This window comes from Pipra filicauda, unplaced genomic scaffold (assembly GCF_003945595.2).
Source record: "Pipra filicauda isolate LSUMZ 115617 unplaced genomic scaffold, ASM394559v2 scaffold136_size1984543_pilon, whole genome shotgun sequence".
In the NCBI taxonomy this organism is placed as follows: Eukaryota; Metazoa; Chordata; class Aves; order Passeriformes; family Pipridae; genus Pipra; species Pipra filicauda.
Window position 1 is genome coordinate 1,740,865 of NW_024103840.1, and position 16,791 is coordinate 1,757,655.

Below are 16,791 nucleotides of genomic sequence, written 5' to 3' on the forward strand. Positions count from 1 at the left end.
AACAAAATAAATAAAAATTTGCTTTATTTTCTATTTTAAAAGGTCTTTAAAATCACACGTGTAAGGAAGTGAAAGAGGATAAAATTACTCCTGGGGGTAAGAAGGCAAACATTTCATTCTTCATCTGTTTTTATAACTTCCTTCTCTACATGATCACTATGATTTTTTTTCTCTCTCAGACAAGCCATTCCCATTAAATTTTGCAGCTTCTAGGTAGGACAGACATACCCAACTCTTCTTAGTTTGTAATTTAACTAATTGAAGCTGTGCAGAGCTCATTTCTCGCCGATAAATCACACACAGAGAGGCTGAGTAAATCCTGCAGGAGAGGAGGTTGCTCCATACAGAGCGAGGACAGGACCTACAAATACAGACAGAAACATGAACAAAGCAGTGCTTACCAAGGCCAGCAATCTGCCATCCTCCTTCATGGCCAGGAAGCGATTTGCAATCACACCTTTGATCGACACCACTCCTCTTTCTTCCGCTTGAAGCTGCAGTTTGACTGCGAACAAAAAAAAAGACAAAAGGAAGTTTTCACAGCCATCGTGGTATTTCAGCACTTGAGAGTGACTTGTCTTCTGCTTCAAACCTAAAACCAGAGAAAGCCTGAGCTTCAGCTTGCAGAGAAAATAGTAAAACTTTGAACCTCTAGCTTTTTGATGCTGTTTTTATCAAAGAAAACGCTTATTACAAAGTAAGCGGCTACCGTCAAATTGGAAACAAGGAGAGCGAGTTATTCCATCTTCATTTCACATAGAGGCAACTGAAACACCCATTAAATTCCCTGAAAGGCCACTTATGGCACAGTCAGCTGCTCGCAGAAAGTGGAAAATGTTCATGGCGATTTTCTTACTCTTCACAGAACGGCGCCGGACACTGAATACACAACAGCTCTGTACGGGCAGAGCCACGACTGAGACCAGTCAGGACCATATCGCTCCCTGAATGTTCTGGCAGTTCCCAACAGAAAAGTATTAGTTTACCTCATACATCCAACAAGTGGTTAGAACAGACAGACAGAACTGCAGCAGTGCGTGAGGACAGCAAAGGCCCAAGAAACAGCGTTATACAAATCAGGAACATGATTTGAAACAATTATTTTGAAGAAATTGAAGATTTTAAAGAAATGAAAACCTGTAAGGTCGTATCACATAGCATTTAGCTACTGCCTGTGAATTACTGACACAAAACATAAACTGATTTTTCTAGCCATGAATCAAACCCAGCAGTTCTGATGAACATAGGAAAGCTTTCACCTTTGCCTGCTTGGTATCCATCATCTCAGGCACCAGCTTCATTCACCCACCTGTTCTGGTGCACTAGATTCTTTGTTCTATTTAATGATGCAGTTTTAAACGGCTTGAGCTTTAAAGCCATCACAATAAATGCTTGAAGTGACTGTAAATTTTGGAGAAGGAGCAGCTCTCAAGATTCAGAGAGAGGCTGCTGCTTATCTGGCTTTTTGTTGAAGGGGAAAAGAGACAGTACTGAAGAAACCAACCAAAACTCCCAACAACAGGAGTACCGGGAACACGAAATTATTCCAGTAATTGCTGCAAACCCTTTTCGAGGGTAAAAGTAAAAAGTCAGGCACAAGGTTTAATTTCATCTCGGAATCAAGTGTCCAAAATACAGCCCTCCCAAGTCATGAGGCCAACATCAGACCCATGAACAGCTCCAAACCCTTCGGTGTAACTCCTTGCCCTCTGGGGAAGCAAGAACGTGGAAAAGTGCTCTGGGCAGGGACTGCGGGAAATGGACTTCTGAGATGTGCCCAAGCACAGCTTTCACCACACACTTAACAAGGAACAGCTGTGTGGAATAGCTGAAAATTAATATTAATTACTGCAGTACCGACTTATTATGCTTCGTGACTTTCTCTGGACAGAAAAGCACACGAAATCCTCCAGCATCACACTGGGCCAGAAGTTCAGATCCTGTAAAAATAAACTTTTAGGAAAGGTTTTGAAAGCCTGTAAAGATTTGTATAGTTTGGAGAAGCTGGTGAAGTGTTACTCTTTACAAGGGAAAAAAAAAAGATTTTCCTGCAGAGTTTGAAAAGCGCTGCAATACTGAAAGTTCCAAAAGCAAAATCAGCTTCACTGGATTTTCCTCTCCAAAGGCACATGAACAAACAGAGCCAGAATAGTGCTGTGAGTTTTTCAGCTTTCAGCATTATTTTATGGCTTTATGAATGTCATGTATTTGCCACAGTGTTGTGCTGATCTGGAGGTGCCAAGATACAGCCTTACCAATCACACACATTTTAACCACATGATCGACACCAGAAGCAACAGTTTTCAGTTTAACTCATTGCAACTTGGTTAATTGGTTATAAGAGAAATTTATCACTTGATACCAACGATCTGTATCTTTTGCAGCCCTTAGGTCACCAACAGCAACAGTTCAGACACTGTCCATCATTTCAGACCTACTCATACTTGAGTAGTATTACTCTACGCATAGTAACTCAAAACCAGATCAATGGAAGCAAAATAATTCAGATATTTGTAGCCCAAAAAGGTAGCACAGATTATTGTGAAAGAGCTCGTTAACCAAGGCCTAAAAAGGCCCTTTTTCACAGTTTCTGGCAGTCCTTCGGGAGGGCCCCTCCAGCACGGCAGTGAGTTATTTCACTGTTCACATCCGTGCCCTTTAATTTGCAAGGAACTCCAAGCACAAGGCTCTGGTCGATTCCTGCTGGTGTTGTGACAACACAGAACTCGGCCTGCTGAGCAAACATCCCGAGCACTGAGGCTCAGTCATCACCAAGTTATGAAATAAAACAACGTCCCATCCCAAATATAACCGAGGTGACCTTTACGCACGGACAACTGAAGGGACTCGGGAAATTTACTGCTCCCATTAAAGACTTGCTTTTGTCTCCTAATAAGCTGACCTGTGACCATCTCCTTTTTTATTGCCGAGTAAGAAGAAATGAATTGCAAGAAATGGCAATTTCATGCCAGCAGAGAAGTTCTGGGGAAGAAGGATAAAGCTGTATCTTTGGGAAGATAAAAAAATGGCTTGGAAGACACGAATGAAATAAAGTTAAGGCACTGAAGTATAATTCAGGAGGTGGATTTAAAACCAGTGTTACCTAACGCTGTTAAGAGCTCTCATTAAAGACTATTAGATGTAGATACACACACAGCCTTCTAAACCTGTAAGGGTAATCCACACTCAGAATTTCCAGATTTTCTTTTACACCCATGTGTCTTCTTGCTTGTAATACCATCTGCATCTCTATATGGCAGATTTATCTAAGGAGATGATCATTAAGTGGGAAAACTCATCACTTTGCATGTAGCTTGAGTGAACCTACTATGCCTTCGGGTAGAGAGGGGACATTTATTCCTAACAATACACAGAGGTTCTGGTTAGGAATATGTACTCACTGTAGTTTTGGCTGAAGAATAACACGAGCTACACAGCCAAACCTGAATTTCCACTGAAACCAGTACAATTTGTAGCACTAAATGAACCACACAGCAAGAGGCACTGAAATGCTCTCTTTCCCAGGGTATATGGTCAGGACAGATGTACAAGCTGCAGGTTAAACTAGCCAGCATATTTAAGAGAGAGTTACAAATGGGCATTTATTTCACAACTTGGAGACACTTTTCTAAGAATATGGAAGTTGAAAAGTGGTATTTAATAGCTTTGTGGTTGGCAAGGTTTCAAATCTCAGTTAAAAACTGGATCTTCCTTGCTTTTCTTAAAGAGCTCAAAAAAAACCCTATTTCCAGGGCAGTTTTGCACAGTCCAGTGGAGGAAATAATTTTAAGGACAAGTAGCACAACATGGACAGAAAAGCCATTAGCAAATGTGGGGAATACGGAAAACACGTACATTTTCCGAAAGTTCTTTTACTACCCTGAGCACTAGAACTGAAAAATCACACGTACGATGCAAACTCCAAAGCCCTTTCACAGTTCTCATAAACCAGCAAAGCTTTAGAATGGCCCAAACCCAATAACACTGCACTAACTTAAATGGTCCCAAATGGTTTCTTTGCTCTGCAGCAGAAAGAGTTCGGCCAAAAATCTCCTTCAAAACCAGTTCATTTTGAAGATCTTGGCAAAATCTACCAACTTAATGCCTTAGAAAAGGGGAGCTGCACATTTTTTAAGTTGCTCGCTGCTGAGCTGGTACTACCTTTCTCACATTCCCGGCTGGAATCTGTTGGCAGCCGTAGAGGAGCCTGAGGCATCCCAAGCAGTTTGCCTGCGGCAATCCATGTGCAAGAAGCCACTGCTGGTATTTCAGTCAGAGCAGCTGCACAGGCTAAGATGTTCTGGGGCAGGAGTATGCCACAGTATCAGTAAGAAAAAGGGAAAACAAAGGTCTGAGTGGGAAGAGAAAGGGACAGAAACGCATTAGGAATAAAACAAAAGACAAAAAGAGAAAAGACCAGTGAACACGGAGCAGGGTAAGTGTGCAGGACAGGAGGGTGCTGCACCAGAGCATCAGGCAAACACACATCTTAAGTAGGTGGAATGTGAGGATGTATTAGCCAAATGGATTAATAAAATCCGCATTTTCCTACTCCTCTACAAGGAAATGGGAACTCTTAACCACTACATCAGGGAGCCTTAAAGAAAAAGCCAACCATGAGCTTCTGGCTTTGGAGACACTTACACAACAAATAAAGGCATAATTACAGCCTCAGCTGTATTTTCACTATAATCCACCTAGCAAAGATCCCCATAAATAAGACTTCAATGCAGACTAAAACTAAGAGTACCAGCCACAGTCTCAAAATCCCGCACACTTCAGGTCAGAAGGATCCAGTCCAGCCTCCTGCTCAAGACTCTCCATCGCTTCAGAGTGAAAACCCTGCGGCCACAGTGCAGCTAACAGAGCAGCTCACGGACCTTGGGAAGAGAGGACAAATCGGATACTATTCCAACCCATTTTCACTGACATACAGATGCTTTATTTGAACTGAGAAGGTCATTAGCAAAACACCTCTCACTCTGTTTACGGCAAGGGAGAGTTTATGTACCCCCGAAAACTCCCAGGCTGCACGTCTCTGGATCAATGACTCGCATTACTACAGTTTGCTGTGGAAAAGCTCAACCCCAGCCAAAGGCTCAGGGCCCATCTCCAACATATTTGCAGAGGCCCCGTAAGGAAAACCCTTCCATGAGGCCCCCGAATGACACTGTGGTGAAGCTGCTGCGCCAGCTCCCATCACCCGTCCTCCTCCTGCACCTCCATGCCCACAGGAAAGCACAAAGCAGTCTCACTGCTACAGAGGTGGGGCAGCTCCAGAGGCAGTAAGTGTCAGAAATGCAAGGAAATTCACAAAAAAAAGAGGGGAAAAATAAGAATAAACCCTCACAGCCAAATCCCCGCTCTGCCGGACTCCGTGGCTGAAGTTGGCAGATTCCTTCGTGCTTAGGGGCAACGTCTATTCCCAGCCAGGTGTCCAAGCAAAACACACGGAGTCGGACGTGTTTGCTCCACACCTAACACGACAAACCCTCTCGAGCCCAAGGGCCGGTTCAAGGATACACATGTATTTACACACACACATCTCATTACCCCCATTTTGGCATTTCTGGAGCCAAAGCTGCCCAGCTGGATCAGATCCAAACCCCAGCCCATGAGCTGGATGTGCCTACTGTAACTTGTCTCTAGGAATTACAGGTATCTTGTGTCTCTCTGTCCCACATTTAGTCTCTGACAGTTTGATATCTCTTTCTCAAAGACATATTGACATCTTCCACTAACTGATAAGTTTTGTGTTGACCTGTGAGGCATCCCCAGTCTTCAGACTGCAAACAGCAGAACAACTCTGCTCACAAACCTTAGCAGGAGAGGTGGTCTGTCAATAAACCAAACCATCAGAACTGCAACAAAAACAATCAAGCCAATGGAGTGTCACAGTGAGAAACTGTGAGTCACGCTCCCATACAAAGGCACATTTCTTTGCTTTTGCATGACAACATTCTAAGTGTATCTTTTTCCTTTTTGCCAGCCAGAGGCAAAAAAACCACTCGCAGACAGACCTGAGGTCTCTAAAATGTAAACATCTACAACAAAAATACACACTTCTGAAACACAAACACTTCAGGAAGTTCCGGTTACACTTAGGAGTAAACCCAAGGCTTTAAACAGAACAGTAACTTGTGTAACTGTTCAAGTATCAACCCACTAACCTAATCAACCACATTAACAGGGACTTCCACAGATTTTAGGAGGTTTAACCTTTATAAGTAGCACAGATACTGAACACGATGGAATTTATTTCTCTATTCACCTATTCTCATTTATATCGTGACCTCAGTTCCTACAAAAATCCAGCTCTACTGAACATGCACCTGAGACACTGGGAATCCTCCCCAGGAAGCACGGATTACCAAATACACAGCATCCTCAGGTGCTTCATTCATATTACAGGCAATAAAGCCTAGTCTCCAAATTACTGATACTTTCATCCCCAAGTCTCAATTTACAAAAATAACAAATGCATGGTCACACATGTTTCTTAGGGCTTTTCCCAAGGGGGTTTCTCAGCAAGGGTAAAGTAATCCATCATGTTTCTTTCAACTGCTTTTGCTTCCTTTAGTATTCACTCACATAAATAACAAAATAACCACTTTTGAGTGTTCACCTTTAGAACAAAGGTGGTGCAACTGTTCGGCCAACACAGCCATGTCACTAATATCAGAAGACACCCAGAACGTGCAGAAATTCAGCTTTATATTTAGTGTGCATACACAATCTCCTTGTAACTATGACCTGGGTTTCACTTGCAGCAAAACAAACACATAAAACCAGGGGACGACCCAAGACAAACCCAGGAACATCACTTCAGAAGAAAGCAAAGGTAAAATGTATCACTTCTAAAAGGTATTTGTAGTGCTCTTCCTTCACGTGATTCACACAATTGCTCAGTAGTACATCGTATTTTAGGGCCGTGACTGATCATAAGAGTAACAGACGAGATGAAAGGAAAAGGCTGCCAGAGCAGTGGGGAGAAACTGCCAACCCATGGGCTCAATAAGCCTTAGTGTCACAGTTGGAAAGGAAAAGCTGGATTTTAGGAATGCCAAGAATCATCAGCAAATTGGATTTCAAGAGAGTCTGAAGCACAGTGGAGAAAGAGGAACTGTGTCAGGCACACGGGGTGCCAGGGAGATGGCACAGCAGACACCAGCAGGAAGAAGGAACAACCTGACAAGGAGGAGCTCCTGTTAATTAAGTTGCCCTTTAGAGCTGATTGCTCTTAATCTGGCCAAAAGGTTGAGACATGCTGGGTCTGCATTTCCCCCATCTCTAATACCAATGAAACTGAATTAATCACTTAAGTCTTTAATAAATACTTTTGCAAAAAGACAACAAAAAACCCCAATCAAAATGCACACAGTATTCCACTGGTGCCTGCCCATCTCCTTTACTGCAAGAGCAATGCAAATGCAACATTAAGCCCAGAGACTTACTTCATCCTCCATCTATTTCATCCCCTTCCATCAAGCTGTGTAACCACCCTTTGCTGACCTTTAAATAATGCATCCACAGGGGAACAGCATGACCTGCAATGAAGGACAAGAGCTGTCAATCGCTGCTGACCCAGCATAGTAATGAATCAGTCTTCACAAAAAGGCTCTAATTTGCTTTTGAATGCAGCCTTGAGTGAGTGAAGAGCTGTTCTTTGAAAGAAACCAAATTCCTTAACTGAAAACAAAATGCATAGTACTAACTGGGTAACAATCCTTAATTTTACACCCCCCTATGGTCACTGTGAGGAGGCAGAATACATTGTGGGACCCAGCCTGTACTGGGGAGCCAAAACTTTGGTCTGCAGAACCACAGAGAGAGGGATCAGGCTGCAGTCACTTCCCCAGCTTCCAACTCTCCCTGCTTATTTTGAATGCTTTCAAACCATGCTAAGAATGGACATGAACACTTTGCTGACAACAAAAGAGAGACCTCGGAATCTGTAGCTTGGAAGAGGCTACTTCAGTCCCTGCTGCTTCGGCCAGAAGCAGTGGTCACTATGTGCTCACTATGCTGGTTTGAATCTGTGTGATGGTTTTTCAATATCCACACTGCTCCAGAGATCACTGGAAGAACATGCTCCTGAAGTATGACAGCTACAAGCACTGGCAATCACACTGCCCTGACTTACACCACATCAAATCAGCATGCAGCCATCTCTCACTCCTAGAAGTGTTTTCTCCTAATATAGAATCCCACAGACAATCTTGATCCACGTTATGAGACCTTGATCACTGCAGCCCTCTTCAGCTTTGAGGAATTCCTGCATTTCTAAGGACAGGAGCACTGTACATCTTTTTCTTCAGTTTTCCTGGATGAACTACATTACTGTCAGTAAAACATCCATAGTGAGGTCTGTAAACATCTGCAAAACCACTAAATGAATCCTTCCTATTTACACACTCGGAGGCATGGCCAGGAGCACGTTCAGCTGTTCATCCCAACTGCTCCGTCAGAGGTGGAGAAACCCAGTGAACTGAATCCATGTACTATTTCCCAAAAACAGTTCAGCCTAACGAGTCTGTACAGCAGGATTCCCTAGGTGACTTCTAAACAGACATGAGAGCCCCTACATGGTCCTCAGTGGCTGCTTCTCCACACTAAAACATGCTCCCATTTTTGTATTCATCTCTGTTGCCAACAGGTCCTAGTGGAGCAACTGCACAGAGCTGCTCTACAGGTGTGGTTCTCTAGATCCAGAAATGTCGGACTCACTACTGGTCTTCCCAGAGCTGTGGGCCTGTATCAACATTCTTTGTAATATGGTCCCAAAATGACTATTCCAACCTGAAATGAAACGCAGGTGACAGTCCGTGTCCCTCCATTCCACAGAATGTCTGACAAAACACACTGGCACGCATCGGGGGTCAGCCTGAGAGCAGGAAGGAAAGAGCCAGGAAAAAGACTGCAAATACTTGCAGGCTGTATCACAACTGACATCTATCCTTGCTCTTACAACACATACCACCATGCAGTATCCCACAGCCGCGGCTGTCGGGATTTCGTGACTTGCGCATTCCAGCTGGAATCCTGGTGATTGCGGGTTTATGAGATCTGGTGAAATCTGATCAGAAGGTAAGAGAGAAGTCAACAAGCTCTGCAATACAAGAGCACAATTTCACCACACTGCCACTGCAAATGACCATAGAGTCTGGTGCTACTTTGCCGTTTCCCGGTACCCTCAGTATCCTTCTCCATGGAATCCCTCGAGCCATGCGGTTTCAACCTCTGGAAATCAAACACGAGTGACGGGTTCACACAGCACCAGCAGTGCACCACGACAGTTTGTGCAAGACAACCTCCACCCAGCTTTGCAGACATCATCTCATTTATATTTTCAGCCCATCATATCAGGCTCCAGTCAAAATCTGGCCCTACCCTGAAGAAACAAAAAACTACGTAAGATAGTAACACTAAAATGCCACCAGCACTCCAGAGAGCCACCCTCCTAGCATTTTTATTGACAAGTCTGGAGGCAGCAGAAGACGCAGACAGGAAAACAAGTTCATGCACATATGGTCACAATACACACTACTGAAAATGACAGAAGATGAGAGAGTTGCTTTATTTTGAAACGCACAGTCTAAAACAGGTACTAACAAAAGCAAAGGCAATTAATTCCCCATCAGGAATGAAACACTATCCCGTTACCAGCTTTTAGGCTTCAAAAATCATGCCATAAACATTTCAAGTACTGCTTGGTATAGATGAGTAATCAATTCACAGATTTTATACATATAAGTTCTTCAGTAGCAGTAACTTGAGCATTCTCTGGCTTGCATTAGGGTTACATAGTCTGTTTTGGGTTTATTGCATAATTGCACTAAACACGCTGCCACTGACAGTCAAATAGCACCATTAATTAATTCTAGGGTTATTAACCGGTTCAGTACAACCTCTCCAGTATCCTGAAAAAGATGGCCAGTGATCCCAAGGCAACGCTCCCAAAGGTGCTAAAAACCATAGTAACCAAATAATTATTTTTTAAAACTGCTTGCCATAAATGTAATCCAAAGAGTTGGAAAAATTTTACCTAAGCAAAGTGTTACTGAGATTATGATTTAAAATTCAGGTTGAGACATTTATTAATTAAAGGGCAATTAAACAGAATTCTGCCCAAAGAACTGCCTTGGAACAGGAACCCGTATAATGTATTCTGTGGAAACTGAACACAAGAAGGGGGCATTTTTCTGGGGTTTCTCTCCAAGCATCTTTCAAACCCTCTAACTGTTAATTCTACTGCTGAAATCAGTGCTACACCTCTTCTTGCCTTTTCAGCTGTCTGTGCACTTGATACCTCTCTTGCTTTCATTACAGAACACAGAACCTGAAGCTGCTTTTCTACCACCAGATGAATCTGAATAACTCTGAAAACTCCACAGTAGTATCACCAAAACACACTTAAAAAAAAAAGAAAGAAAGAAAACCCCAAAACCCCAAACCCACAGGTTTTGACTAACTGCAATTCAGTCTCATCCTGTCAAAAGAAAACATATCTTAAAAAAAATTACTAAAATAGCTCATTTTCTGTAAAATGCTTTTCAGTGTGACTCTACCACAGGATAAACCTTTTCTTAGAATCAGCTGCACAAATTTCAAGCATTTATGAACCAAATAAAAACCAACAGCAGCCACCTAACCTCACTCCATGTTAGCTGTATTTGCTATCTATATTTGTCTTACTCGGCAATGGCTAAGAGGTGTTGGACTATCATTTTCTGCAAACAAAGCCATGGAAGTACTTAAAAGCGCTCCCGATTTCTAAAGCCTGAGAGACAATTTACGGGCTAAATCCTGCCCTCTAGTGTACCTGTCGGTGGTGGTGCCCTGGGAACCTTCCCCTCTCCCAACAGCCCTGTCCAAACTGGGTGGAAAACAGCTGGGAGAGACAGGACGGTTCATGGCCCACCAGAGACATCTCGGATTGTCTTGATCCATCTTCAGAGTGCACCCGCTACTTGGTCACACACCTTCGGGGTGGGCAAGACTCAGTAAGATCTGGGACAGAGGATTAGCAGACACGATGACAGACAAGAAGACATGATGGTTTCTATGACAAAGGAAGCAAAGGAAGCCTATCCTCAACTTTTTTGCACGAGGGGTCTCTGCTACCTCATTCCCTAAAACCAGCTACACCCCAGAGCTGGGAGGAATTTCTGTGCTGACTGTGTCACAAAGAGTTAGTACTTGGCAAGGCAGTGAAGGTCTGTGCAACAGATCAAAAGCAATGCAAAAAGAGTCTATTTTCAGAAGGACTTGGGCAGAAGATTTGAACATTTAGGGGCAGGGTTTTTTTAAAGAAAAGTCACCTCTCGCCTAGTGCTAAGATTTGGAACAGGGTGGGTACCCTGTCAACACCTCCGGCCACATCTGTGGGACACCAAATGTTCATAGTCTTCCAACTCCCAAACAACTTATGCACCTATAAAAACCTAAACACCAGGCACTGAACATACTAAAACACTTCCTGACGTTTCTCAACCTTTTCTTTCTGAGGACCCCCCTCAGTTTTCTTCCACCGCATGAGCAACAGTCAGATTTCTACTGTCTTGACTGAGCTCTCTGAAAGTCGGCCTATACTTTCAATAGAGTCTTTTCAAAATATTTAGAGAGTAGCCATTTAAATGTTGTCTAAGAGACAAGTCAAAATCTTAACATTAACAACGACTTATGAAAGGAACTTCCTTAAGAAGAAATTTTCCTGGATCAGTATTACCCTATTTTACATTTTCTACAGAAAGAGGAGCCAGGTACTGAGCAGAAAGAAGGTATTTCAGACATATGCAGGGTTGATTCAGCTCACACTGCTGAATCTGAGCGAGAGGCTGGAACCTTGTCACCTCGTTAAGGAGTGGATGAGAATGGCTCGGGATTCCTTGGACACAGTCTTAGTTTATGCTCATCATGAAGCAAAGCTGCTTGAGAAATTATGGAAATATATAAATGCCAACCATTCCTCAGTGAGGGAAACTGTGAAGGGAACCAGCTGTGCTATTAGACATTTTCTGAATGTATGGATAAGCGTTCCCTTTCCATTCCCCATGCTTTTCCCCTTCGCTGGCACTGTAGCCTCTTTGAGGGAAACACCTCTGGAGAGTTTCTAAAAGCCTTTCCAAAAACACTGTGTTCTTTGTAAGTCTTCTGCATAAAGCAGAAGTTGTTGATCAACAACAACAACAAAACAGCCCTGTTTTTTGTTTTGCTTTAAACAACAAAACTCTCAGAAAGCGCCTTCTGTTTCTTGTTTGTCTCAAACTACCTCTTCAAGGGAAAAAAACTGGGAACAGAGTCCCCCGAGTGTGTCCAAAGGGGCACTTCACTGAAGTCACTGCACCATGCACATCTGATGTGGCAACATCGACCATGTAGGACGTATTGTCCTGCGTGAATCACACGATTCCAATTCCAGTGGATGCCAACTTCCATTCCTAATTTCATTAACGATGCAATTAGGAATAAACGAAGGTGAACGAGGTGAGTGTGAAACAGTCAAAACTCTCAGTGCCAGGACACGAACCAGACATGTATTACAAACAAGCCATCCCTGAGTGCAAGAGGCAGAAAGGGGCCACCAAAAAAGGACGTGGATCATGAAAATTTGTTTATAGTATTAAACTTTGGTCTGAAACATAAGGAGGTAGTAATTTGCCTTCTAAAATAAGAACTTCCTTTAAAAGTAAAATGGATTACATGCTAGTGAAATGCCATTTTGTACAATTAATTCATAAAAATAGCAGCTACCACAAGCATCTCTCCCAACTGTGTTTTAATTATTTCTAAACCAAATTCTCTGCAGCCATCGCATTTCTTTCCTCAAAACCATCTTACAAAACCCTTTAGCTTAACTCAAAAAATGACCGCGAGTTAGTCGAGGTGAATATTTTCATTGCTAATTTCCTTATTTAAAAGTCTCCCCACGTTGTCCAGGATTTATTGCCATCTGCCATGCCAGCCAGGCATACCAGGAGATTTCACGGGGACTTCCCCAGAGCAGCACTCAGCGGGTCAGAGTGCAGCAGAGTGACGTGTTTACAGCAAGGATGCTGAGGATGTGAACCATGCGGTGCCGCACCAACGCGCCTCGCTGACGCTTCGAGCACTGATTATTTTCTGATTCTCAGAACTAGAGTTTTTCCAGGAAAAAGGGGAAAAAAAAAAAAGTGGGAAAAAAAGGAAAAAAGAGAAAGTAACAAGCCAAGAGCTGTCTGATAATGAGAAAAGGAGAGCATGGCAGTAGCTCAGGCACGGCAGCGCTCCTGTGCCCAGGTGGGCTTGTTGGAAGCAAATCCCACCAGCCTTCCACATTTACAAACTGCTCTTTTTAAACAAAGGGGTTTTCTGCAGCTGGCAGAGAGTGCCAAGCTGAGGGTACCCAAGGAGCTCTGGAGCGTCTGAGTTGCTGCAGCACAGGGCAGAGGCCACATCACCCATTTACAACTCAGGTTTTCCTTTACCTGTTGGCACCATTCATTCAAGAGGGAAAAAGGTCAAAAGAGAGAGGAGCCTCAGAGACACAAGTGCCAAAGGAAAGGGGAAAGAATACTAGTGATCAGATAGTACTGAAGAGACAGGGAAGGAAAAGTACAGAGACTAAAGGGAGAGCCCGAAAGAAATGACAGCAAAAATAAAGCTATAGAGCAAAACAGAAACGTGAAAGAATAAGGCAGTACCACCAAAACTAGAAAGATTTTCATACAGAATTCACTACTAGAAAAGTAGCATGAGAAGTCAGTTAAAAATTTTAGCATTGATAAGAGAAAACACAACATTAGACAGACTCAAGAATGTAAAACTAGTGTTAGTTTTCCTGACAGAATAATAAGAAAAGGCAGGGGGGACGAGATGATCATGGGGGAGCTCTGTGATGAAAAAAATGGCAGCAATAAACATCGCCTCCACTCAAGGCAGCCTGGCCCAGCCAAGTGAGCACAGAACAACATGCACCACTATCTGGCATTTTCCACCACAAAAAGCAAAATTAGGGAATGAGGCAAGAACCCAATATCCATGGCAATGTCTGGGACCCACCTTCAGTCTTGAACGTCCTCAACACCATCTCCCTGCACATTTCCAGCATATTTTCACAGCTACTTCTGGGGGTGAGGTGACATGTCTGATGAACTAATGAGACTTTTTTCCTGTAAGGATTCATTCCCACATCTCCCAAATACAGAAGGCTGAAGCAATATGAATATATCCCTGTGCCCTTTCCAGCAGAGACTCGATCCGGCGCAGTAACCGAGGGGTCTGCGTAAAACACAAGCCACTCACCTCTGTGGTGGTGAATCAACACTTTGCTTTAGGCATCAGCGCCTCACAATCCACACTCAGTCATTTACTGCATTATATTGGCAACAAACTTCCTTTGTTACTACTGACACAAGCTTGACTAAGCTTCCCTTTAAGCCAGTATGTGAGAAAGGGTGAAATGCAAACACGTAGGACCAAGTCTGAAAGCTTCCTACAGCTTTTCCTAAGAATACTTGTTGGTCTAATAAAGGATGCTAAGCTTTCCCAAAATATACAGTTCCACATGTATTTTCAGCCCATCATATGTACAGTATTTCTATCAAAGAGTCACAAAATAGAACAGCCTCAGACTGAAGCCCAGCTTGGCAATATTGTTATTTGTGAATGCTCTGTTACAGGATTTCTTTGGAATTATTGGGAAAAAACAATTGTTTTGCAAATGGTGAATGTCCAGAGTGAAAACTAATATTAAGAATCTTTGGTCTGTCTCCTCACTTCCTTCTCATCTTTGTCCTCTGACTTTTGCCTGGTCCCTGCATCCATCACTTCAGAGCACAGGTGCAAAGCCCATGAAGGATCACAGTAAGGTATTTCACCTGCTCTTCATGCCAAGTGCCTGCAGGCAGGCCCTGCACACTTTGAACAGTAATAAATTCTCTCAAACCAGGAATTGCACTGGGACAATCTGACAGACAGGCTATGCAGCAGCTCCCTGTACCTGCTTTGGAGGAAATGCCTCATGGGCACATCAAAACCTCACCGTTACATCCACAAACCCTCCATACTGAATACTTTCAAAACTGAGGTCTGCAAAAGGCATTTTGTTCTTGGGACGAGGAGCAGCCTGTGTTTGTGACAGCGACCTGCCACATGCTCCTTGCAAGCCCGGCTGTCAGAGAGCGGGCACCGGGCACAGACCCTCAGACCACACCAAACACTCAACCTATGTTTCCAGCTCAGGAGCCTCTTCCTCCCCCCAGAGATCAGGGATGGAGGGAAAAACTGCTGTTGCTGGAATGCCTAAGTTTTATCTGTATTTAAGACATCCTAAATTAAATTTTTAAAAAAATCACAACATGCAACATTTTAAGACAAAAAAAAGGTGTTCTGACAGCACTTCGTTATAAATCCTGCTTCCCTGGACAGATTTACACCTTTGTTCCTAAGAGTACTTGTACGCCTGTAAAAGTACTCCTATTCACGAGCACTTCCCCGCGCTGGAAGAAAGAACCACCTCCTTTCTACCTTGACGCATCTCACGCATTCACCGCCGCCTTGTGAAGCGGTCAAGTGCCATTACACCCCTTTAAGGGCCACGCAAACAAACTCAGACACCTCTGAGCACAGAAGCGAACCTCTGTGCGCCGGACGAGCTCTGTACCCGGCAGGTTGAAGGCGGAGCGGCCAGCGAGGCTTCTCGCCGGGACATCCCAGCCGGCGCGGTACGTGCGTGTGAGTTCGCTCTGTACCTCGGCGCACACACGCGTTTATTCACACACGAGACATTTTTACGGGCGCTTCCCCAGCAAGGCTCGCTGCCGAGGCTCCGGCAGGGCGGGCCGGCGGCCGAGGCGCGGCCCCTCTCGCAGCCCCGCTGCCCGGGCTCGGAGCCGCCCGCCCGCCCCAGCCCCGAGAGCGGCGGTGCCGGGACACACTCACTGTGCGGGTCGCTCTTCTCGCGGACGCCGTCCACCTTCCCGTCGGGGTTGATGCGCAGGAAGAAGCCGCCGTTCTTGCAGTAGAGGCGCTTGGGGTCCTTGAAGTGCCCGGGGGGGAAGGCGCCGCCGCCGCCGTCGTCGGGCAGGGTGGCGATGCCCCCCGCCGCCGCCCCGGCCATGCGCCGCGCCCCGCCGGCCCCGCGCCGCGCCGGGCCCCCGCCGCCCCCCGCCGCCAGCGCCGGCCGGCCCCGGCCCCTGCCCCGGCCGTCCAGCCTCGCACCGAGCCCCGCCGGGGATCCCGTCCCGCCTGGTCCCGCCCGCTCCGTTCCGCGGGAGCCGCGCGAGGCGCCGCCGGGCAGCGGAGCGGGAGGCAGGACGGGCAGCGGAGCGGGAGGCAGGACGGGCAGCGGAGCCGCGCACGCCGGGACGGGCTCCCCGGCGGCACCGGGGCTGCCCCCGCCGCCGCCCCGCCCCCGACCGCCCCCGCGCCGCGCCGGGGCCGCTCCCTGAGCCCGGCACGGCCGGGCCCGCGGCCCCGGGGGAGCGCCCAGGGACCAGGGCACGTCTTGGGGCCAGGACCCCCGGCGGGGCTCCGCTCGGCGCTGCCCCGAGCATCGCTCCCGGGATGCAGCGAACGTGCCACGGGCGAGGTCGGACATCTTCTCCTGCGGCGTTACAAATAAAGTAACCCGACAGTTACTTTAGACCAGAAGTTTTGTGGCCTCTGCATCAGACTAAATTGTTTAAATCACGATATAGCGATACAGGGGTTGACCTGTCAAAATAAATACACGTGGCAACCGTGTCACTTCACTGTATTTACCAGAAACTAGTTCTCCTCGCACCCAACAGCGGCAAACTGATAGTCAGC

General features: G+C 45.4%; 1 protein-coding gene across 1 annotated transcript in view; it reads right to left on the reverse strand.

The window, feature by feature from the left end:
- FGF2 (fibroblast growth factor 2) overlaps positions 1–16,304 on the reverse strand; it is a 25,568-nt gene extending 9,264 nt beyond the window's left edge. Inside the window, exons 1-2 of the mRNA XM_027741638.2 lie at positions 15,922–16,304; positions 402–505 (exon numbers count right to left, since the gene is read on the reverse strand). Of these exons, the coding sequence (XP_027597439.1) occupies positions 402–505; positions 15,922–16,099 (282 nt within the window). The 5' untranslated portion in view covers positions 16,100–16,304. The remainder of the gene's footprint in view (positions 1–401; positions 506–15,921) is intronic.
- Positions 16,305–16,791: the final 487 nt, after the last annotated feature.